We start from the raw sequence: 26,211 nt of genomic DNA, 5'->3' as shown, positions 1-26,211 counted from the left end.
GAGCTCCGTCACCCCACGCGTCCGCTGCTGTTTGGGGGGGTGGCGGTTTCTGCGAGGGGTGCGGAGGTCCCCGGGCGGGTCCCGCACGTCGCGACCGGGCGTCCTGACGGTCTGCACTTGGGGGCACGAAGGCTCAAACCCCTGTTTGCTTGTTTTATTTGTTTTGCATATTTAAAAGTTCTCCAATGTCAAATAAAGGTTTAATTATTACATTTGAAAGGGTGTACTTGCATTATTATGATATATTAACATTACATAAGCTCATATTTTGGTCTCGACAATGTCGACAATAATATCGTTTATCGTCAATAATTTGTGGGACAATGTGGGACAATATATCGTCCAGCAAAATTTGTTATCGTCCCAGGCCTACAAACAACCCATGATTTCCCCCCATGATGTAGCTTGTCTGTAGACTCTTATCATGAATGGAAAGATAGTCTAATAGTATGCCCTTTGCAAAGCTAGAACAGCTTATTATTCATCGTTACTACTACTACTACTACTACTACTGTCATTTAGCAGATGCTTTTATCCAAAGCAACTTACATATGAGACACACACACCATGGAGCAATTAGGGTTAAGGCCTTGCTCAGGGGCCCAAGGTGGTTCATCTTGGTTACCATTCCCGGGGCTTGAACCTGGGCTTGAACCCAAGCCCACCTCTGTAGTCACTAGTCTACCACCCCCCGTTGATAGAGGATAATAAAAATGACCCACGTTTTCTGTTCAGCACTGTAGCCAGGCTGACAAAGACTCACAACTCCGATGAGCTGTGAACTCCTGCAGTTCTCAGTAGTGAAGACTTTCTTTCACAGTAAAATCATCAGAATTAAAGAAGAAATCAACCGGGCCCACCTGGTAGCGGCTGTGGGCAATTCTTCAGCTTTAGTGACTTCATTAGTCTCTGACTTGACTTTAGACTGATTTGATCCTGTAGAGCTCACCACAGCCGACAATAGAGCTAAATCATCCTTGTGTCTGTTGTATCCCATCCCAACTTGATTACTCAAAAATGTTCTTTCTTTTATTGGCACGACAATACTGGACCAGATCACCTTATCCATAAACTTAGGATATGTACCAAACATTATAGACTAATTTCCAACCTTCCATTTGTATCTAAAATTCTGGAAAAGATAGCTTTAGCCAGTCATCTGACCATTTGTATAGAAATGATCTAGTTGAAGTTTTTCAGTCAAGGTTCAGAATGCATCATAGCACAGAAACAGCACTGGTTTGAGTCACGAATGACATTCTTATGGCATCAGATAAGGGATTAGTGTCCGTATTGGTTTTACTGGACCTCAGTGCTGCTTTTGACACTGTAGATCATGGCATTTTACTGCACAAGTTAGAGCATGTTGGGATGAAAGGGACAGCTCTAGGTTGGTTTGAATCAGATCTATCTGACAAATTCCAGTTGTTCATGTACATGAGGTTTCTTCAGAATGGACGAAGGTCTGCTATGGTGTTCCGCAGGGTTCAGTGCTAGGGCCAATCTTGTTCAGTTTATACATGTAGCCCTTGGGAAGTATAATCAGGGTCACAAGCCGGTACTTGAGGGCCAGTCTACTGCACGTTTTAGATGTTTCCCTGCCTCAACACAACCCTGATAGACAAGGCTGTGTCACCAACAGAGCTGTGTAAACCTTGATGACATGTTGATGACGACCAGTGATTAGAATCAGGTGTGTTGAAGACAGGGAAACATCTAAAACATGCAGTAGACTAGCCATCGAGTACCGGCTTGTGTGCACCCCTGAGTATAATCCAGAACCACATCATCAAGAATCAGCAAGAGAGACCATGCCTCTCCAATGTTAGCCTGCCACCATTGGTTCCCCATAAAACTTACAATCAAATTCAAAATTGTATTACTTACGTATAAAGCCCAAAATTGGACTAGCTCTGCGATATTCACAAGATCTGATAGTTACTTATGTTCCTAACAGAGTTTCTCAGTTCTCACAGTACAGGTTTACTCGTAGTTCCTAGACTATCCAAAGCCACGTTTAGACACGTTTAGCCAAACTAGATCCTAGTCTTGTGGGTGAACCAAGCAGGACCACACAAAAACAATGAATCAACTAATAAATCCTGCCTAAACCTGGTGATACAGAACACTAATTGTTCCATCAGATCAGAGCTCGAAGCCTGGATTATCTTGTGGTGTCATGAATCTCTGGAAAATGCAGATGCTTCTCAACGTAATCTTCTGCCAGCCCAACTAGACACCACTGTGTATGTCTACATCTAGACTGTGAGCTTTCTCTATCACAGACACACACATACATGCTCAGAGATGTGGAGCTCTGGTCATCTGATCAGGTGATCTGAACGATCAGGAACATCTGTCTTCAAACGTCTCTTGGGTTTGAAGTTTCTTTGAGGCTCTTTTAACTCTAAGGCGCCCCCTACTGTTCTGTTGTAGTTTAGCACCAATACAGCGTAATTATACTGGCACGGGTGGATTCGTTTAGCAGCTGACGCCAGGTATAATCAACATAGAAAGTGAAACCTTGAGAACCTTCAGAGACTACTAATGAACAGGCAAAAACCCACTTGAAGAGCCAGCCAGGTTACACAACATATTAGCATCTGTTAACCGCAGACGCTAGCTGCATTCCCTAGAAAACAACTCTACATCCAGGTTGTACAGATGCATGTCAGCCTCAAACTCCAAAATTAGTGCGGACATAAAAGGTGTTGTGATAAATTAAAAGATGTCACACTCTTGTTTTTAAAAAGAGCCCCCAACATCTATGGCCGCTTAGTCCATGGCAGGGTCACTGCACATCCTAGCACACTATAGCGAGGGGCAAGGGTTTACCTGGACAGGTCTTCATCCGAAGTCCAGTAAGTTTCTGAAGGTTTTGATAATAAAATGTTCCTCTACAACATCTTTTTATTCATTTTCACTTGAGTTGGCACTGTATGTGGTGTGTTAGCTCAGCTAGCTCCAGCAGCGATTAGTAGCTCAACTGAAATTTGAACCTCAGATTCACAAATTTATCAGCATATCAGATTAATGCATCACTGGATGATCTTGAAGGCTTTGAACCCTCACATCAGTGGACTTTAAACAAAAAAGATTCCAAACAGATTCTTCTACATGGTTCCACAAATGTAACGATTACATGTGGCTCACTATGCTTCCGATCTGTAAGAGATTCAGACTTTTACTGAAGAGGGTGATGATTATAGCTGCAGATAGACGTCAGCTGTGGAATCAGCCAGAAGTGGAAAGTTTTTGAGGCAAACTCTGCTCTTACTTGTGCGGCTCTCCTCGTACATCTCCGTTGCTTTCAGCTCCGAACACCAACGACCATCTTCATCTTCAGAGTCCAGCAGCTATGATCCTCATCAGCTCCTCTAATTCCTCTGCTTCACCAACAAGTGATCCACATCCACCTGCCAAGTGAAAATCTCTAATGAATCCACTGTCTTCCTGCTACAGATGTCAATTTCAATCAATCAGTCACTTGGTTGATCAGTTTCCATCCCACAAGGAAAACTGAAAGAAAGGAGGAAAATCCAGAGCTCCAACAGAATTCAGCTCCACTAATCTGACTCTCTATCCTCTATCTCCCTCTCTCCTTCAACTGGGGATTAAACAGAAAAAAAAAGATCACAGGCGTGTATGTGCATGTTCGTGTGTAGGGAGGGGAGGGGGATGGGGGGAGCAGCTGGAGGAGAATTAAAGGCACAGAGAAAATAATATAATGACAAAAACTTTAACCAGATAAATGATGAGGAGGATGATTGCAATAAAGACATAATAATAGTCATGGCGATGGTTATGGTGATGATGACGATGATGAGGATTAAATACAATTAAAAGACCAACATAAAAAATATGACAACGAAACACATAAGAAAGTTTGTAGGTCAGTGATGGTCAGTGATGGTTCGTAGGTCAGTGATGGTCAGTGATGGTACGTAAGTCAGTGATGGCAAGTGATGGTTTGTAGGTCAGTGATGGTCAGTGATAGTCAGTGATGGTTTGTAGGTCAGTGATTGTTAGTGGGGTACGTAGCTCAGCGATGGTTCATAGTTCAGCGATGGTCAGCAATGGTGCGTAAGTCAGCAATGGTCAGTGATTGTTCATAGTTCAGCGATGGTCAGCAATGGTGCGTAAGTCAGCAATGGTCAGTGATGGTTGGTAGGTCAGCGATGGTCAGCAATGGTGTGTAAGTCAGCGTCGGTCAGTGATGGTTTGCAGGTCAGGGATGGTGAGTGATGATTCATAGGTCAGTGATGGTACGTAGGTCAGTGATGGTCAGTGATGGTTTGCAGGTCAGGGATGGTGAGTGATGGTTCGTAGGTCAGTGATGGTAGGTAAGTCAGTGATGGTTCATCCATCATGTGGGTGATGGTCAGCGATGGTTTGAAATTGTCAGCGATGGTCAGCAATGGTCAGTGATGATATGTATGTGAGTGATGGTACGTAGCTCAGCGATGGAACATAGGTCAGTGATGATCAGCAATTGTGCATAGGTCAGCGATGGTCAGTGATGGTTCGTACGTCCACGCTGGTACATATGTCAGTGATGGTTCATAATTCAGCAATGGTTCGTAGATCAGCTATAGTCAGTAACCTTTCGTAGGTCATGTCTGTGATAGTGCGTCGGTCAGCAATGGTCAGTGATGGTTCCTAGGTCAGTGATAGTATGTAGGTCACTGAATGTTTGCAGGTCAGCCGTGGTCAGTGATTGTGCATAGGTCAGTGATGGTACATAGATCAGTGATGGTTCTTGGGTCAGTGAATGTTCGGAGGTCAGCCATGGTCAGTGATTGTGCATAGGTGGTTCATAAGACATGTCTGTGATATTTCGTTGGTCAGCAATGGTCAGTGATGGTTTGTAGGTCACTTATGGTATGTAGTTCAGTGATTGTGCATAGGTCAGTGATGGGATATAACTCAGCGATGTAGGCCAGCGATAGTATGTAGGTCAGTGATGTTCATAGGTCAGTAATGGTCAGTGATGGTACGTAGTTCAGCGATGGTCAGTGATGGTTCGTAGCTCAGTGATGGTACATAGGTCAGCGATAGTATGTAGGTCAGTGATGGTCCCTAGGTCAGTAATGGTTAGTGATGGTATGTTGTTCAGCGATGGTCTGAAATGGAACGTGGGTCAGCAATGGTCAGTGATGTCCGTAGGTCACTAATGGTACGTATGTCAGCGATGCTCAGTGATGGGACGTAGCTCACCAATGGTACGTAGGTCATTGATGGTCAGCAATTGAGCATAGGTCAGCGATGGTCAGTAATGGTACATATGTCAGCAATGGTATGTAGGTCAGTGATGGTACATAGGTCAGCGATGGTACGTAGGTCAGTGATGGTTAGTGATGGTCAGTGATGGTTCGTAGGTCAGTGGTGGTAAGTCATGATGGTTCATATTTGACTGATTGTCAGTGATGGTAGGTAGTTCAGTGATGGTTTGAAATGATCAGTGATGGTCAGCAATGGGCAGTGATTATACGTATGTGAGTGATGGTATGTAGCTCACCGTTGGTCCATAGGTCAGTGATGGTCAGCAATTGTGCTTAGTTCAGCAATGGTCAGTGATGGTACATAGTTCAGCAACGGTCAGTGATGGTTCGTAGGTCAGCGATGGTACATAGGTCAGTGATGGTCAGCAATGGAGTATAGGTCAGCAATGGTCAGTAATGGTACATATGTCACCGATGGTATGTAGGCCAGTGATGGTGTGTAGGTCAGCGTTGGTACGTAGGTCAGTGATTATTAGTGACGGTTCGTATGTCAACGATGGTTTGTATGTCAGTGATGGTTCGTAGGTAAGCAACGGTGAGTAATAGTTAGTAGGTCAAGGATGGTGAGTAATGATTCATAGGTCAGTGATGGTATGTAGGTCATTGGTTGTTCATAAATCAGTGATGATCAGTAATCGTTCGAAGTTCAGCAATGTCAGTGATGCTTTGTGGTTAGTGAGTGTTCACAAGTCAGCAATGGTCAGTGATTGTGCATAAGTCAGTGATGGTACATACATCAGTGATGGTTGTTGGGTCAGTGATGGTTCGTATGTCAGTGATGTTCAGTGATGGGAAGTAGCTAAGCGATTGTATGTGGGCAAGCGACAGTCAGCGATAGGATTTAGTTCAGCGATGTTCAACAATGAGTCAGTGATGATCAGCAACAATCAGCAAAGTTCAGCGATGGTCAGCAATGTTCCTAGGTCAGCGATGGTACGTAGGTCAGCGATGGACAGTGATGATTCGTAGATCAGAAATTTTCCTAGCTCAGCAATGGAATGTAGGTCAGGAATGGTACATAGGTAAGTGGTGGTTCGTAGTTCAGTGATTGTTCGTAGCTCAGCAATAGTATGTAAGTCAGCGATGGTACGTAGCTCAGAGATGCTACGTAGCTCAGCGATGGTTCATAGGTCAGCAATAGTATGTAGGGCAACGATATGGTGGGTACAGTAGGTGAGCAATGGTGCGTAGGTCAACGATGGTGTGTAGCTTAGTGATCGTTTGTTGCCCAGCCATACTGTAAATATGTTTATTTCTGCTCTAAATTTGGACATTTTAAAATGGAGGTTTATGGAGACTGATTCGCCTCAACCCACAAGTTAGATAGTTGGACCTTGAAGGAAAATCATTGAGGGACACATCCAAGAAGAAGAAGTTGAAATGCCATAGATCGCATCTTCCTGTGTTGATGCTAAGAAGGAAGAATGACGCAGACTTATCATGGACCCCTGAGGTACATTACAGGTTTTACTCACCATTTTACTGTGTATGCTCGAGTTGGATAGTCTGCTTTGTCTTCCTGTACACTCTGACCCTGGCATTTAGCTGTTCCTCTAACCTATCTACACTCTTATATTCTGGAACAAAGTTCTGGAAGTTCCACTCCTTGCTCCCAAGACTTTTTTTTTGACTGTACCCAAAGTCCAAACAGAGATGGGAAAGGGGCATTTAGGGATACTGCTTCTGTCACACTTGGAATCAGCTCCAAACTCACTCAGACTGATCTGAAACAAAAAACATGTCAGCGACTCGTGTTGGGATGGATGGATGGATGGATGGATGGATGGATGGATGGATGGATGGACGGACGGACGGACGGACGGACGGACGGACGGACGGACGGACAACTGTGTCTGCATCAGATCAGACATGAAAAGAAGCTGTGTGTGTGTGTGTGTGTGTGTGTGTGTGTGTGTGTGTGTGTGTGTGTGTGTGTGTGTGTGTGTGTGTGTGTGGTTAAGCTTCTATATTAAGCCCTTCATAATCCTCAGTTTTGTATCCGCTGGACTCAGAGAGGATTTACCTTTCTCTCTCTCTTTTCCCTCATTTGTTGTTTCTCTCCAAATAAAAGATTAAATAATAAAAAGGTTAGATATTTTAATGAAAGAAAGATTCCCTCAGCCTCCATTTTGCTTTTAACTTCTGTCTATGCCATACCTTATGAAAAAAAATAGTGTTGGAATCAACCAGACTATGTTCTGCACGATGTCGTCCCCTCTTCCAAGAACATCCCTTTACCCAGCAGCTCCAGCATCCTTCTCCCCCACACCTGCTCTCCTGACTGCACGACACTCATTTATTATGTTTGCTCTGAATAAGAGTGTTTGCTGAAGTGTAATGCTGGATGATAGCTGTGAATGTAGGAAGAAACCCGGTGTTCAGCTGTTGCAGTTCATCCATCCATCCATTTTCTTTTAATCAAATGCAACCTCACAGGGATCTGCTGGAGCTTGTCCCAGCTCACCGCGGCTGAAAGGATGATTCAGTTCAATTCAGTTTTATTTCTAAAGCATCTATTACAAAACACGTTGTCTCCAGGATCTTTCCAGATACCAGAACATGACCCCCCATCAATTATTACATAAACAACGGAAGGTAAAAAGTCACCTTTAGGAGGGAAGAAACCTGGACCAAGACCTGAATCATAAAGGGGGACCCTCCTGCTGAAGACCAGCAGGGTAGAGCAGGAAAAGTGAGATAGGAAGGAGAGGATGAAGAACAGAGAGAGGAGAGACACAGATATATTGTCAAAAGTGCAGAAGAGCAGATATATTAGTATTAATGATCCGTTAACTGAAAAACTAAAAGTTCTATGTACATATGACTGATACATGGTTAGTTGGTGGACTACAGAGATGACTATATAAACAGGTGTAGACAGCAGACACTGAGGTGGTCAGAAAGCAAGACTTTTAGGTCAGTGGATCATGTTGGTGTCCCCCTGCAGCCTAGCTCTATAACAGCATATCTAGAATAAATCTCTGCTTAGGACCGGCTGCTCTAGTCTTGTTCTGTAGCTGCAGCTATGACTACTGGCCCTTACACACACAAGTTCACAAACGAGCTACAACAGTTTCCATACTGCTGAAAGATGCTTTCAGCTTGGAAAAAGAGCCAGTGGTGGACTGGGCGCATCTATCCTTACAGCGCAAGCCGAAACCCAGCGAGCGCCCTCGCCCCATAATAGTATGTGTACCCTATTATACAGACTGTGCTGACATCCTACAATGTGCTAGAACCAAGCGGCAGATCAAGAAGAAGGAATCAACTATCTCAATTTTCGCAGATCTAATTTCATGAACAGCCAAAGCAGGTGCTGCCTCCAATGACATCCGTCAGCTCAGGAGCATTCCTGGCATAAGATTTGGGCTGCTATATCCGGCACAGATCACCAAAGGGAATTTCATGAGGGAATCACCAACAGAGGCTGCTGCCTTTGTGAAAACACTCAAGTAAACTTGACTTAATTATTATTATTATTATTATTATTATTATTATTATTATTATTATTATTATTATTATTATTAGGGCCCGAGCACTGACAGTGCGAAGGCCCTATTGTATCTGTAGGAATTTTTCTCGTTTTTCTTTTTCCGATGAAATGAGGGGCCTTTTTGCCCCCCTAAACGTGCCCCAAAAGTCACAAAATTTGACATTTAATGGTTTGCATTAATGGGCGTGGCCTAATGGCTCAACAGCGCCCCCTAGAAAACTTTGTGCCTCAAGCCCCACAATACGGTTTGATGTACATGCACGCAAATCGGTAGTCTGATTGTCTGCCATAACTTTTGAATGGTTTGATATAGAGAGTCGTGGGTGGTGTCATCTTCTAAATGTCCAGGCCTGAAGACATCTACATGCAAGTCATACAAGCTCTTCCACTGCAGCACGCCTGAACGTGCACAAAGGTGCGAGGGCCCGTTCATTGCTGCTTGCAGCTTTAATTATTATTATTATTATTATTATTATTATTATTATTATTATTATTATTATTATTATTATCCATCCATCCATTATCTATATCCGCTCTATCCTTTGCAGGGTCACGGGGGTCTGCTGGAGCCTATCCCAGCTCATCACAGGTGAGAAGCAGGGGTTCACCTGGACAGGTCGCGAGTCTATCACAGGGCCACATATACAGACAGACAACCAGACACACTCACACCTACGGGCAATTTAGAATCATCAATTAACCTAGTATGCATGTTTTTGGACTGTGGGAGGAAGCCGGAGTACCCGGAGGGAACCCACACAAGCACGGGGAGAACATGCAAACTGCACGCAGAAAGACCCCCGCCGGGCCAGGGAGTCGAACCGGGAACCTTCTCGCTGTGAGGCAACAGTGCTAACTACTGAGCCACCGTGCTGCCCATTATTAATTAATTATTATTATTATTATTATTATTATTATTATTATTATTATTATTATTATTATTATTATTATTATTATTATTATTGAATGCAACTGAAACTGTTATTGATCTACACTATGGTTGACAAAATAGCTTTGAATAATATACTATTATTGTAGGCATGTCCAAGCAAGGGGCGTGGACAAGGTGGGAGCATGCAGAAACTCGCAAACTCACCTGGGCAGAGCTCCTGAGAGCTGAACCTCTGCGCACAAAGTTTCTCATCCAATCAGTATACGACGTCCTCCCAAGCCCGGCCAACCTGCACACCTGGGGCCTGGCAGATACGCCGGAGTGCAAGCTGTGCCAGAGGAGGGGCACCATGGAGCACATTTTGAGCTGCTGCCCAAAGGCGTTAGGGCGGTATCGCTGGCGCCACGACCAAGTTCTAAAATCTTTGGCCGATTCCATCTGCACAGTGATACAGAACAGCAAAACCCAGGTCGCCCCGAAGCAATCAATCACATTTGTTAGAGCGGGGCAGAAGGCCAAACACCAGCCAAACTCCACAGGTGGACTCCTCGCTTCCGCTCGTGACTGGCAGCTCCAAGTTGACCTGGGAAGGCAACTCAAGTTCCCAACTAACATAGCAACCACTTCACTCCGCCCAGACATGGTAATAACATCGGAGTCCACCAAGCAAGTGGTCCTGCTGGAACTGACGGTCCCCTGGGAGGACCGGATTGAGGAGGCCAATGAGCGCAAGAGGGCCAAATATGCTGAGCTCATCACAGAGTGCCGGAGCAATGGCTGGAGAGCCCGCTGCGAGCCAGTCGAAATCGGGTGCAGAGGTTTTGCTGGACATTCACTCCAGAGAGTGCTCAAACTCCTTGGAGTTAGAGGACTGCAGTTGAGGAGAGCCACCAAGAACATCCTTGAGGCCGCAGAAAAGGCCTTGCAGTGGCTGTGGATCCGTAGGGGGAATCCGTGGTGCGCTACTTGGACACAAGCCGGGGATTGATCACCCCCGGCTGGGTCGCCTGGGTGAGGGTGTATGATCGTTAAAGACCCGAAACACCCTATGACCCCGGGTCAATCACTGATGACGTGTCCAAGTATCACCGTAAGGTGTATTCAAGTTCTAGGCTTGTTCAGTTAATTTTGACATAAATGGCACCACAACTCCCGTTCCAATAAGCAGTCACTATGCTTATGTATGTGCAGATTTCTTAGATGGTTCCGAGCCTTGTTTTATTTTTTATTGTTATTGTTTTATTTTTATTTTTTGGGATTATGACTCCTTGTAGAGTTAGCACTGATATCCTATGGTTTGAAGATGGGATAGTGGAAGGCTAATGTTTCAGGCTCAAATGTGAGATTCATCAGTTGGAATATTAAAGGTCTAGAGGGTGCTGTATAGCACTGTAAGGTGTTCTCCCAGTTGAAGCAGCTGAAACCTGACATTGTGTTCTTGCAGGAAACCCACACGAGGAACAAAGATCAGGTCAGACTAAAGTGCCCCTGGTTTGCTGAGGTATTCCATTCTAGTTTCAACTCAAAGGCCAGAGGGGTGGCCATCTTGATCGGTAAATCTGTCTCACTTACCCTGACTAAGATTATTTCTGACAGAGAAGGCAGATATCTGATAGTTTTAGGTGCTGTATTTCGTGTGCCAGTCCTGTTAGTCAATGTTTATGCACCTAATTTTGATAATCCTAGTTTTATGAACAAGTTGTTTGAAAGTCTACCCTCTCTGAGTGACTGTTTTTTGATTTTTGGAGGGGACATGAACTGTGCTATTGACCCTCAATTCCCAACCCAATCCCTAATGGCTAAGGCTCCTCACAATTTCTTCCTACATTCACAGCTATCAATTTGCATTGGCTGTGTCGACCCCTGGATATTTTGGAATTCGAGCAGTAGGGAATATTTCTTCTATTCGCATGTGCATCAGACTTTCTCTGGAATAGATTATTTCTTTTTAGATGCTAAACTCACCGGTATCCATGGAGGTTCAGATTTCCTCCGGACCTCGCTATACCACTCAGTGGTGATTCAATAACTCTCTTCTATTGGATGATGAATTTCATAAATCCATTACCAGTGCAATAGTATGGAAGCAATTCTGTACCATTATTCAAATTGAAATGTATTGGCAAAAATTATTTTTCATTTTTGGAATACAGACGCATTTTTTGACTCAAAAATAAAATTTATAATAACTTAGCCAAACTGCATTTTTCATTTTCTTCTTCACCATTGCTAATTCTGTGAGTTAATTAAAATGATAAAGAAAAGGACATTAAAGATTGATTTTGAAGAAGTTCTCTTGCAAAAAGTGTTACAAAATTCCATTCAAAATGCCAATTTTTCGAAATGAATTAGTAGAAATGCTTTTTCTTAAGGGTTTTGTTGCACTAGTGGCCTTTATTGATAAAGTAGGTAGACAGGAAACTGGTAGAGAGAGTGGGGGGGTGGCATTGCTCTATAGACGAATCCGGCGACCGGTTTGTGTGCGCCGCCATCTTGCGGCGGCGCCATTGCTGCGGTGGCAGGTGTCAATCTGCCACCGCAGCGCTGTTATTGTAACCTGACGCTCTACAGCATCATTATAGCTGGATTGATGATGTTAGACAGTGGCCTTCCATAAATAATGAAGGTATCTTAAATTAATGCTGATGTTAATTTATAAATAATGATTTGTTTGAGCGATAAGCAGGAAAGAATAGAGGAATAGGGAGATAAGGGAGTGTATGATTAAACACTGTAATATAGCTCTCTCCACCTCCTCTCCTTACGAGGCATGTCTGCACAATTAAGTATTACCTGTGTATGTTTTGTTTAATTTTAGGTATCCAATAATATTTTATTGATCGCCTGGCGTCCGATGACGAAAAAAAACGCAATTACAGGTCTCTAATTGAAGGGCAGAACTATCTCAGCTCCGGATGATACAGAATACATACATACATAACCCCAATCTGCAGATAAAACTAGTTTGTTGAGGAAAAAATATTAACTCTATTTGTAGCTGCAGAAGAAAAAAATAATCTCACGAGGAAAACAAAAATATTGCTCATGTCTCGGAGCCTCTTCAGCATAAAAAAAAAGAAAAGAGAAGTAAGAGTAATAAAAAAGATGTACTGTATGTTGTACTATTATACTAATTTATTGAAACACATGGCGAGTCAAACATCTACCAAAGCAGCTGTCAAACACTAAACAAGGTAGTAAGACGTGGGTTGTGCAGAACTGCGGCAGTAAATCCTCATCGGAGCTCCACTAGTAGTGATTTCATATGGATCAAACCGTTAATAATCATTATTTTCTCCATATACCGCTCCCTGGCTTCCTTGTTTAAGGTATCCAGGTAAATTCCAGTTCCTTTCCAGCAGTTTAACATCTTTTTTTTGCGTTCCGTCTGTTCACTTGGTGAAACAGAAAAGTGGTTTTGACAGTCCGTCCCGTCTTCATTCACTATCAAAACAAATGCACGTGACGGGACAGGAGTGTTCCGATGATACAAATACATTAAGAGAGCCTGGCAGGGAGCGGAGTAATAGATCCATACGTATATATGTCTATGGGCTGGAGCGGAGGAGCGGAGCCGCCACCGCAGTAATGGCGGCCCGCTCGACTTCCGGGTTTCGCCGGATTCGTCTATAGAGCGACAGGCTGGGACTCGAGCCTGCGCTGCCAGCACCATGACTATAGCCTCTACAAATGGTGCCCGCTCAACCCAGTGAGCTATCCAGGGGCCTTAAAATAAAGCTCCATTTTTGACTCCTAAATAAAATTCATAATAAATCATCTGAATGGCATTTTAATTTTCTTCCTTACCACTGCTCATTCTGTGACTTAATTAAAATGATAAAGAAAAGGATATTGCTTCTTCGTTTTCATGCCCGCCCTTCAAAAGGTGTAACATCATTCAAATTGAGTTAGCAATCCCGAGTGACGCAGGAGAGTGACCTCACTGACTGCCCTTCTCAGTCCCCAGTCTGACTGTTCTCCTATACGCGAGTTGTGCAGGTCCGGTAAATTTGGACAGATATTCGCAGATTCCCACAAATCCTAAATAAAGAGACATAAACACATGAATGTTGCCTCTGTTCAACCAGCCCATTGTCATCACAACAAGACTCTAAACTGCACAAAAAAAAGTTGATGTCAATATGCAACTGGCTGTATGACGCTAATTTAGCAGAGATCTACAAATTGTGGTCCCCATATAAAAATATACAAGTCCGCCTATTTTTTCTAATTAGAAATTGTTGACACGGGCTGTCCTCTATCTCCTCTCCTTTTTGCCATTTTTTAATATTCTTTTTTATACATTTTTTTTATATATAATTCATTATACGCCGATGAATTGTTACTATATGTCAATGATCCTGTTAGAGCCTCATTCTCTCATAGATTGAGTCGATTTTCAGGATATACAGTTAATGTTACCAATAGTGAGTTATCCTATCAATAAACTTGCAATGCAACTCTCCATGGTAGACATTCTTTTCAAGTTGAGTCCATCAGTTTTAGGTATCTTGGGGTAAACAGCCAGATCCTTCAAATGTCTTTATTCTGATAATGTTTGCCTATATTTTTGAATCTACCATTTTTTTTAAACCAGTAGATTGTATCATTTGTCATTTTTGTGGAATGGCAAAACACCTTGAGTAAGACAAAAAATACTTCAGAATTGTAAGTCGTACGGTGGTCTGTCCTTGCCAAATTTCCAATTCTACTACTGGGCCGTAAACATAACTAAAATTATACTTTGGTCTGAGTCAACTGACTATCCTGGTATCAGCTAGAAGCACAGCCATGGTCCCCAGTCTCTCTCTTTGTTTTTGGTCTGGACCCAGGTTCAAGCCCCAGAATGGCAACCAAGGTGAACCACCTTGGGCCCTTGAGCAAGGCTTTAACCCTAATTGCTCCATGGTGTGTGTGTCTCAGATGTAAGTCGCTTTGGATAAAAGCATCTGCTAAGTAGTAGTAGTAGTAGTAGCCAACCCCTCTGACCTTACCCACAAACCTGTGGTTAACCACATGTTCAAGATATGGTTACAGTTTAAATTGCCCACACCATTGTTATAAAATCCTGTGTTCTAACCCAGATGTATTGATTCCACTTTCTCCTTGTGGCATGATAAGGGACTGGGATGTTTATAGGGTGAGGACTTTTTGTCCTTTCACAGATCTAGTTATTGAATTCAATCTCCCACCTTCTCATTTCTTGAGATATTTCCAAGTGAGGAACTGTGCAAAATGCTTAATTACCAACTTCCCTCACCTACCACCTAAGCAGCCATGGGATGAACTCTTACAAATTAATCCTTCACAAAAGTCCCTGATTTCAAATGTTTACAACCCTATCCATTCATGATGATCAAATACCCATCAAAACAAGGGAGACTTGGGAGCGTGAGTTGGGGTTGGTCTTTGATGAAGGCAGGTGGGAGAATTTAGATGTGTATTTAGATGCCATTATTCAAAGAGAAAATTGGCGCAGATTTTCCCTGATATGGTAGATGTCTTTGACAGATGTGGAGGCTCATCCTGCAATCTTATGCACATGTTTTTGTCTTGTCCATCTCTTTCGAATCTTTGAAAACCAAGTCTAAGGTATTCTCAAGATCGATTCCCATTCCACCACACATTGGCATTTTTGGTCTCCTGGAAGATCATATTCTATATATTTACAAATGTATTTATCTTTCAGATATACATTAATTATTGGTGTGTCTTTGATTAATATGTTAATCTGTTTGTGTGTTTATTACCTTAATTTTGCACGTTTAATATTATTTGTCATTCTGTGTGAGAAACAGAGCTCAGTTTTATCCAGTTAAACTACATGTCTGCTTCCTCCTTTTTTACTATTTATATCAATTAATTGCAAGTATAGCCTTTGTCCACCAGATAGAGCCAGAGGGCGTTTTAGCTCCTCTCCACCAGGGGGAATTGGTTGGCAGTGCACTTCAGTGTAATTTGTTCTCTGTCCACCAGTTGGTGGTGGTGTTCTAGAAATAAAGGGACGTCTTCTCACACAACACACGCACGCACACACATTTAGATATATATTATTTTACATGTGATTCTTTTACATGTGATTTTTTTTTTTTTAGTAGAAAAGTATTGAATCTTAATTTTCGGTTATTTAAGGGTTGCTAATGTCTCTCGTGTACTCAGGACGAGCAATGTGTCAATTCCTGATTATTCTGGATTTGGTATTGTAGTGACCATTTGCCTATCAAAAAAAGCCACTACCTGGCTGTGATTAAAGTTAATTTATGATGCGTGCAAATACTAGCTTTTTCCAATGTTCTCAATGTATTTTTATTACTTACAGTTTTCATGCAGGTATTGCCACTTTGTCACTTGTAAACGAAAAATAAGCAAACATAAAATATCCGCCTGCTATTTCTATATTCACTTCTCACGCACAGTCAAAAAACTTTTGCCTCCACACAGCCACCTGTGTGTATGTGCACCTTGATTAAGAAGACCGTGCTCAATTGACTGTGTCACTACTCCCCCTAGTGGAGGGAAGGCTGAACAAAAACACAAGATAAACACATTTGACAAAGTAACACAAATGGCTCTTACAGGTATTAAAGTTTGAAATGTCACCAAGGAGTATAAAAATGTGGAGGTCCTTTCACCATTGTTAAGAAAAAATCCCACGCTTTACAGGCTCCTGTGTGTTTCCACCAGCAGTGTCCATCCAGTGGTTAGCTGTTGGGGGCTGGTTCCAGGGCTGGTTCTGGGCTAGAGCCAGACTTAGTACCAGTTCTTTAGTTTTACACAGCCTAAGCACCGGATCCTGGCTCTCAAAACTGGTGCTAGACAAGAACGAACTCTTTACTGGTCTAGGAAAAGAACCACGTTACGTCGGGAGCTACGTGCTTACGTCAAGGGCTGGGGGCGGGGCTGGGGGCGGTGTTACTGAACAACCAAAGCAGAGTAAACACGGAAGAGCGCCATAAAAAATATCACATATAAAAAAATATCACAGAATATCTGTACCGTTTCTGATTGGGTGGGCACTGCGCATCATTTGTAGACACAACAATGAATGGCGGAGGGACCCGGAGGGACCCGGAGGGACCCGGAGGGACCCTACGTCGCAGCAAAATGACCACAATAGAGAAGTTCAGAACAGAACACACTGCAGGCTGATTTATGGTTCCGCGTTTCACCAACGCAGAGCCTAAAGCATAGGGATCGCCGTAAGGCTGATTTATGGTTACACCAACGCAGAATGGTGGACGTCGCTGCGTACCCTACGCCGTAGGCTACGCCGTACCCTGCGGCTTAGCCGTGGCAACAGAGCCTGCAGGGCAGCTCCACAGCACCGCAGCCACCGGCGCCACCGGCGCCACCGGCGCCACCGGCGCCACCGGCGCTCCACCATGGGCGCTCCACGGAAGAGCACAGCGTAGTCCTCCATCTTTGTTGTGGTGACTGAATTTGGTGCTAGTTGTACCGGGAAATGGTGACATACACAGACGTATACAGTAACGTGATGACGTGGCTCTCTGGCCAGCTGCTGGCCAGCACCAGCTTGTGTAAAAGCAAACGGTTCTTACTTAGAACCAACCGCGAACCGGCTCTATCACCAGCACTAGCACCAGCCCTGGAACCAGCTTGGTGTAAAAGGGGTATCAGTGTGGTTTCATCAGGAACACCACTTGTGGAGGGACTCATTGAAGACGTTACACCTGGCGTGAAGTCAGACGTGTAGTCATTCATTATATGCCATTTTTTAATATCTCTGATTTGTAGACTCCAGTGAAGAATCTAAGAATTACTGATAATCTGCCGGTTCTGTTCCCTAATTCAGATGTATTTGCTTGTTTACGATATCACTTGTGGATTTGTGGAAAGCATGCTTACCAGGCTTTGCCTCTGGATGGGTGTGGCACGTGATATCTAGCAAAACTCCTTCCACATGCATTATGATAAATCGTTGTACCATCACACTAATTATCCTCATTTCTATTCCACCACCCGTGTTTCTACGCATGACCTTTATAGCGACACTGATCATGTTTCCCTGGGAGCTAAATTCTTTGGGGGTCACGTTCCTTGGTGGGATACAGTAAACCTGGCTAATCAAGTTCATGATCTGGCCCTGAACCTTGAAAGCATCACAGCGCTGACCCCTGATGATTTCCACCCCCACCCCCCAAATAGTCTAGACGGGATGTCCCAAAAAGTGAATGTAAGGAGCATTTATGGGTACAAGTCGGGAACCGGCCTACTTTACATATTTCAAGGGTGCTGAATCCAAAAAAACCGGTACCCGAGCAAAATTTTGAGTTTTTGACCTTCTAATTTGCATATAAAAATGGCCGCCAAACTGCCTGTCTTTTTCAGTCGTTGGACCATTTTCCCCAAGTTTTTTTGTAAGTAGGCATTCAAAGATGATGAATTAAGTGTCTAGATCTATAGTCTAGGGTCAAACAAGGATATAGTGGAGGCTCAGAGCCTTTTTTATGTATATATATGCAAAATACCAACTTTTAAGGTGAAATTAAGCATTATTTTTATCATTTTTTAAGGCCGACATAAATATTCAGTCAATATCAATCTTAAATGTTCCCAGTGTATATATGATATGTGATGTATTCCATATTACATAATAACTAAGAATAACACCATTGCAAGTTGTCTGAGAATTCATTTTTTTTATGCAAACAAAGCATAATGCTCTTAATTCAAACATCGAAAAACCCAAGTGAATAGGGAAAAAAAAAACATGAAACTTCCCTTGAACAGTTCTACAGATTTCGTAGTTCCATAGTTCCATTAACATTTTTCCATATAGTTCAATTCCATATAGTTCCATATAGGTCAATTGTTTTGGTAAATTGTTTTTATACCTTTCTAGTTTGCTTGTGTGCCATTTGTCTTTGGAATTTCATTTTGATTAGTATTTCTTTCTGCAGTCCTTTTCCAAGTTCTTTGGTTACCCATTGCCTTGGTATGCTTGAGGACTACAACTCCACATTTAAACAAGGACATTGGTCATCACTCTGACATGTACACATTTCAGTGCATAATAGCCCCGATTTTCAGCATTTGGCTATAAGTGGCTATAGGTGGCTGCAGGTGGCTATAGGTGGCTGCAGGTGGCTATGGGTGGCTATAAGTGGCTATAGGTGGCTGCAGGTGGCTATGGGTGGCTATAAGTGGCTATAGGTGGCTGCAGGTGGCTATGGGTGGCTGCAGATGGCTATAGGTGGCTGCAGGTGGCTATAAGTGGCTATAGGTGGCTGCAGGTGGCTATGGGTGGCTGCAGGTGGCTATAGGTGGCTATGGGTGGCTATAGGTGGCTGCAGGTGGATGCAGGTGGCTATGGGTGGCTGCAGGTGGCTATGGGTGGCTGCAGGTGGCTATGGGTGGCTGCAGGTGGCTATGGGTGGCTGCAGGTGGCTATGGGTGGCTGCAGGTGGCTATAGGTAGCTGCAGGTGGCTATAGGTGGCTGCAGGTGGCTATAGGTGGCTGCAGGTGGCTATAAGTGGCTATAGGTGGCTGCAGGTGGCTATAAGTGGCTATAGGTGGCTGCAGGTGGCTATAGGTGGCTGCAGGTGGCTATAAGTGGCTATAGGTGGCTGCAGGTGGCTATAGGTGGCTGCAGATGGCTATAGGTGGCTGCAGGTGGCTATGGGTGGCTATGGGTGGCTGCAGGTGGCTGCAGGTGGCTATGGGTGGCTGCAGGTGGCTGCAGGTGGCTATAGGTGGCTGCAGGTGGCTGCAGGTGGCTATAGGTGGCTATAGGTGGCTGCAGGTGGATGCAGGTGGCTATGGGTGGCTGCAGGTGGCTATAGGTGGCTGCAGGTGGCTATGGGTGGCTGCAGGTGGCTGCAGGTGGCTATAGGTGGCTGCAGGTGGCTATAAGTGGCTATAGGTGGCTGCAGGTGGCTATAGGTGGCTGCAGGTGGCTATAGGTGGCTGCAGGTGGCTATAAGTGGCTATAGGTGGCTGCAGGTGGCTATAGGTGGCTATAGGTGGCTGTAGGTGGCTATAGGTGGCTGCAGGTGGCTATAAGTGGCTATAGGTGGCTATAGGTGGCTGCAGGTGGCTATAGGTGGCTGCAGGTGGCTATAAGTGGCTATAGGTGACTATAGGTGGTTGCAGGTGGCTATAGGTGGCTATAGGTGGTTGCAGGTGGCTATAGGTGGCTATAGGTGGTTGCAGGTGGCTATAGGTGGCTATAGGTGGTTGCAGGTGGTTATAGGTGGCTGCAGGTGGCTATAGGTGGCTATAGGTGGTTGCAGGTGGCTGCTGGTGGCTATAGGTGGCTGTAGGTGGTTGCAGGTGGCTGCAGGTGGCTATAGGTGGCAATAGGTGGTTGCAGGTGGCTGCAAGTGGCTATAGGTGGTTGCAGGTGGCTATAGGTGACTATAGGTGGTTGCAGGGGGCTATAGGTGGCTATAGGTGGTTGCAGGTGGTTATAGGTGGCTGCAGGTGGCTATAAGTGGCTATAGGTGGTTGCAAGTGGCTGCAGGTGGCTATAGGTGGCTGTAGGTGGTTGCAGGTGGCTGCAGGTGGCTATAGGTGGTTGCAGGTGGTTATAGGTGGCTGCAGGTGGCTATAAGTGGCTATAGGTGGCTGCAGGTGGCTATAGGTGGCTATAGGTGGTTGCAGGTGGCTGCAGGTGGCTATAGGTGGTTGCAGGTGGCTATAGGTGGTTGCAGGTGGCTGCAGGTGGCTGCAGGTGGCTATAGGTGGCTGCAGGTGACTATAGGTGGCTATAGGTGGTTGCAGGTGGCTGCAGGTGGCTATAGGTGGCTGTAGGTGGTTGCAGGTGGCTGCAGGTGGCTATAGGTGGTTGCAGGTGGTTATAGGTGGCTGTAGGTGGCTATAAGTGGCTATAGGTGGCTATAGGTGGCTATAGGTGGTTGCAGGTGGCTGCAGGTGGCTATAGGTGGTTGCAGGTGGCTGCAGGTGGCTGCAGGTGGCTATAGGTGGCTGCAGGTGACTATAGGTGGCTATAGGTGGTTGCAGGTGGCTGCAGGTGGCTGCAGGTGGCTATAGGTGGCTGCAGGTGGCTATAGGTGGTTGCAGGTGGCTGCAGGTGGCTATAGGTGGTTGCAGTTGGCTGCAGGTGGCTGCAGGTGACTATAGGTGGTTGCAGGTGGGTTCCAGAGCCCAAGCTATGTGTGGAGGTGAGCCCGACTATCTCTAGCCGGTATCTCTCAACCTCACGCACAAGCTCCGGCTCCTTCCCCCCCAGCGAGGTGACATTCCATGTCCCCACTGTGAGGGTTTTGGTCCAGGGATTGGGTCGTCGAGGCACCCCGCCACGACTGCTACCCAGCCCACATTGCACCGGCCTGCCATGGTCCTTCCTGTGGGTGGTGGGCCTACAGGAAGGCGGGCCCACGTCGCCGTTTCGGGCTGAGCCCGGCCGGGTCCCACGGGCAAAGACCCGGCCACCAGGCGCTCGCCTACGAGCCCCAACCCCAGGCCTGGCTCCAGGGCGGGGCCCCGGTGACGCCGATCCGGGCGACGTAACGGTCCTTGTTTTTCTTCTTCTCATCATGGTAGGCTTGTGAACCGCTCTTAGTCTTAGTCTGGCCCGTCACCCAGGACCTGTTTGCCATGGGAGACCCTACCAGGGGCGAAAGTGCCCCCGACAACATAGTTCCTAGGATCACTCGGGCACACAAACCCCTCCACCACAGTAAGGTGGCGGTTCAAGGAGGGTTTTTTTTTTCTTTGTTATCATATAAAATGGTGTACATCATATGTCATATCAACAGGGAAAATTTCAGAGTAACTTTTATTTAATATTTATGTCGGCCTTAAAAAATGACACAAATAATGCTTAATTTCACCTTAAAAGTCGGTATTTTGCATATATATATATATACATAAAAAAGGCACTGAGCGTCCACTATATCCTTGTTTGACCCTTGACTATCGATCTAGAAACTTCATTTCCTCATCTTGATTGCGTACTTACAAAAAAAAATAGGAGGAAATGGTCCAATAACTGTGCAAGATGGGCAATTTGGCGGCCATTTTAATATGCAAATTAGAAGGTCAAAAAACAAAAATTTCACTCGGGTACCGGTTTTTTTGGACTCAGCATCCTTGAAATATGTAAGGTAGGCCGGTTCCCGACTTGTACCCATAAATGCTCCTTACTTCTTATAAAAGGCCTTTTTTCTGAAATCCGTCTAGACTAAAACATTGAATCACTCAGTAGCCATGGATAAGTTAAAGATATTTATTCAATTTGTTTTGGTATAAAGCTTCTTCCACTTATGGTGGTATAGTACAGACTTCAGGGTGGACGCAGGCCAAAATAACAAACAAAAGAGGACTACTTGCAAAACAGAAACCTTACCTGATTTTAAAAAACAACAACCCAAAGACAAAGACTTACCTCTCTAGCTAACAACACAGGAGAAAACAAGAATCAACATAAATGGCAGTCCACCCCTACACAGAAACCACCAACCAACTGGAAGCCCATATTATATATCATATATATTGTAAAGCAGACTTATATCCATCTTCATGTTCTATTGTCCCCCTATATTATACTACTATTCCCGGTACTACTACTACTACTACTACTACTGCTGCTGCTGTCATTTAGCAGAGGCTTTTATCAAAAGCGGCTTATATCTGAAAAAAACAACACAAGCAAGAAATTACATAAGAAGAAGTCACATAGGTACAGGTCACGCTGGTAATAGCTGCAGCCTCCAGGCGGAGCGTTTCAGCCTGGTTTACTGTGTGAGCTCTGGAGGAATAGTTGTACATCAGCAGCATAAAGACTTATCTTGGGATATTGGGCGGTATCTCGATGGGAGCGTAGGATCCTTGTCTGGTTTCAATTCGGGGGCTGATATTAGCAAAGTTCATATCTGAGGGTAAACTTTGATTCTTCTTAATATTTAAGATAAATTTATGAAATGTTGGTGCTAGTATGATCCAAAATCCTTTATAAAATTCAGCTGGAAAGCCATCTGGGCACAGAAGTTTATTATTGGGCATATGCTGGAGAGCTTCATGGAGTTCTCTCATTGAGAGAGGTGGGTCTAAATTCATAACCTGCTCTTGATGTAACTTTGATAGGTTGATATTTCCAAGAAACTGATCAATGGTTTGGTCTGGTGGATCAATTTGTGATGAGTATAATTTACATTAAAAATCTCTGAAGACTGAGTTTATTGAACAGGGATCATGGGTGATATTCCCTGATTGATCCTTAATGGATGTTATAGTTGTTTTTTCCCTGTTTACTTTTAATTGATTGGTTAGATATCTCCCTGATATATTGGCATGTTCAAAGTTCTCTAGACGAAGCCTTTGTACGAGAAACAGGGTTTTTGTATCAATTATTTTATATAATTCTATCTTAGCTTTCCTTATTCTGTTACAAATGTGTTCATCTGCAGAGGCCCGGTAGGCCTCATTCAATGCTTTAATTTCACATTCTAATTCTCTTATTTTTAAAATGTAATTTTTAAATTTAAGAAAAGGAAATTATTTTGCCTCACATTACTGCTTTTCCCGCTTCCCAAAGAACACTTGCTGACGTTTCAGGTTGGTCGTTGTTTTGCAAATATGTGTCCCATTCTTTTTTTAAACATTAATAAAGTCGTGATCTTTAAGTAATGATGTATTAAACCTCCAATTTGTGGAAGGTGGCATAATTCCCATTTTCACCAGTGTGAAAGAAACTGGTACATGATCGCTGATAGTGATAGGATGGATTTTGGATTCTGAGTTATCTCTGATCCGAGAACTGCTGACTAAAAAGTAATCTAGCCTGGAATATGAGTGGTGGACCGCCACCCGCGAGACCAGAGGGCGACATGGAAGAACACGGAACCCAGGCCACCAGCAACCCCACATAGGGCGAGAAGAGGGCGGGAGGAAACCCACCGCCAGCGAGGTCCGCCCCCCTCCAGTGGCAGCCAAGGAGACCCGCAGGCGGGGCCCCTACGACTACGGGAAGAGGCAGCCAGGGATCCCACGGGGGCGGACTGCTACCCAGGCGAACCCCGGCCACCCGGACCGGGCCGGACATGCGGCCGAGAAGCCAGCCTGCCCGGAGAAACAGAGCAACCCCGGCCGCTGACGCGGGCAGGCGCACCCGCCCCCACAAAAGCGGCCCAGAGACAGCGGTAGGGACCGGAGACGGGCCCAGAGAGAGGGAACCCCCCCCCCACCCCCGACAACGGGGCCCCAGACCCAGGCATCCCATTCATCCATCCATTCATCTATCCGATTTTTATAATAATAATAATAATAATAATAATAATAATAATAATAATAATAATAATAATAATAATAATAATAATAATAATAATAGATTATAGATAGATAGATAGATAGATAGATAGATAGATAGATAGATAGATAGATAGATAGATAGATAGATAGATAGATAGATAGATAGATAGATAGATAGATAGATAGATAGATAGATAGATAGATAGATAGATAGATAGATAGATAGATAGATAGATAGATAGATAGATAGAAAAGACCTCAGTGTCTGTATGACATAAGCTAATGAAATGTCAAATGTTAAGAGGCTGTGCGCATTTACGCACAAGGCACAGCACCAGTAACTTCATTAACACCGGATCGGGATCAGATCAGGATCTAATGGTAATTCATGTTCTTTGTTTTGCTACACGTATGAAAGCTGTATGTGTACACTGTATGAAAGCGATACGAAAACGGCCCCGCAGCCCCGCTTCACCCCCCGCTCCCTCTCATCCTCTCCCGTCTCCCCTCAGAGCTGCTCAGGGCGGGTTTATGGTTCTGCGTTCCTTCAACGCAGAGCCTACAGCGTAGGTGCGCGTCGCCGCGTACCCTACGCCGTAGGCTCTGCGTCGTTTTAACGCGGGACCCTAATTTAGGCACCATACACCTGCACGTAAAGGTTTCACGCGCGAGTAAAACTCATATATATGAAAAAAAATCTGAGTCCCTTTAGGGGCTCTGTGGGGCTCCCTAAACGCAGCCCCTCATTTGTTCTGTCCTAAAGTGTGAGGAGGTTCCCCGCATGTCACCACGGCAGCAGCAGCAGCACCAGAGTCCTGACTGACTGAGCTTCACACAGAGGGACACGATCAGCGCTATTTTATTATTTTATTATTTTAAGTCTGATATATGTTGTGATATGTGATGACATTATTAAGCTGTTAAACACACACATTCTAGATTTATATGTTTATATGGTGGAATTGTTTGTAATAAAGCAGCCCCTACTGTATGGATGAATCCTGAGCTCCGTCCTGTTATTTTTATTTTTAAATCCGAGATAAGTCCACAACCCCACTTGATCTGACTGTGTACAGTCATGTCTGACTGTAGATTTCACCCTTAATATCATTCAGTATCACACAGGCTTGAATGACATTGAGAGAGAGAAACAGAGAGACGGGGAGTGAGGAGTTTGCGCGCAGTTTAATACACGCTTCTGAAAGACGGTATTTGCTCCACTATTTTTGCGTGTGGCAAATAGCCCTGGCCTTTGTGAATTAGGCGCTTTTTGCAATGAGGCTTATTTGCATAGAAAGGGGGCAATTTTGCGCCGAATTACCTAATTTGCATGCATGCAAATGGTACCGGCGCAGACTGCCACTATTTGCTTGGCAGCGCAGTTTGTGGAGCAATTCCCCCTTTGCGGGTGCTTTGTGAATTAGACGCTCTCATTTTGTCTCATTTGCACCGGTTTAGCGGCCGCAAAAACCGCGCAATCCTTTTGTGGATTTGGCCCATAGACATCTATATTTTTGAATCTACCATTTTTTTTCAAACCAGTAGATTGTATCATTCGTCATTTTTGTGGAATGGCAAAACACCTTGAGTAAGACAAGGTGTTTTGCCACAGACCCCCATACTGGGACACTCTGAGCCGAGGAGGACCCGTGGGAAGCGGACACAGGGGCTGGAGGCAGGCTGGAAGCGAGTGCGCGCATGGGACGGAGGGGGGGCGTGGGCGGGACATAAAATGAAGGCATCTGATTGGTTCTTTCCCCCCTGCCAAGCCTCTGATCCTCTGACCAATCCGTGCCATTCGGAGCGCAAATAACAGATTCAGGTCAGAGTTTTTACAGGATTAAAGCTGTCAGAGAGGTCGGATTTTTTTATTTCCTTTTTCTGAACACATTATTCACTGGCTACTCTCAGGATGGAAGGACCATTTCACCCAGTATAACAATAAATGTTTTTGAATACGATTACAGACTATACCTTTAAAGACACTTATAACGCAAAATTGTAGCAGGTGGAAAATAAACCACGTACCTCTCCCTCGGCTGTCTCAGGCAAAGAGGGAGAGAACGCGCGAAAGCAGGTGGATGACGTCACCGCAGTTGTGAGGACCCCAACAAAATAAGACGAAAATAACAAAATAAGAGTGACAATAAAATAATATGCCGTGAGGGATTTTTGATGGAATGCATTTACATATATACCATTATATACCTGCTACATAAACGTTGTGGGACAAGTAGAAGTAGTTTCCAGTTGTTGTGGTGAAGTCAACACATGCAGCAACATTTTAATATGAAACTGTCTAAAGATGGAG

At 44.4% G+C, this 26,211-nt stretch overlaps 1 protein-coding gene across 3 annotated transcripts in view; it reads right to left on the bottom strand.

Annotated features, from left to right (window-relative positions):
• The window catches only part of cacna1fb (calcium channel, voltage-dependent, L type, alpha 1F subunit), a 111,233-nt gene that overhangs the window by 70,581 nt on the left and 14,441 nt on the right, over window positions 1-26,211 (bottom strand). For 2 of the 3 annotated variants that reach the window (XM_061735700.1, XM_061735701.1), the window contains exon 1: window positions 3,278-3,595. In XM_061735700.1, coding sequence (XP_061591684.1) covers window positions 3,278-3,299 — 22 coding nt within the window. In that variant the 5' untranslated portion in view covers window positions 3,300-3,595. Of the gene's footprint in view, window positions 1-3,277; window positions 3,596-26,211 lie in introns of those variants that run through there. The other variant, XM_061735699.1, reaches the window with a different exon arrangement.

This window comes from Cololabis saira, chromosome 12 (assembly GCF_033807715.1).
Source record: "Cololabis saira isolate AMF1-May2022 chromosome 12, fColSai1.1, whole genome shotgun sequence".
Classification (NCBI taxonomy): domain Eukaryota; kingdom Metazoa; phylum Chordata; class Actinopteri; order Beloniformes; family Belonidae; genus Cololabis; species Cololabis saira.
The sequence above is the reverse complement of the archived record's forward strand: the minus strand, read 5'-3'. Positions and strand labels throughout refer to the sequence as shown.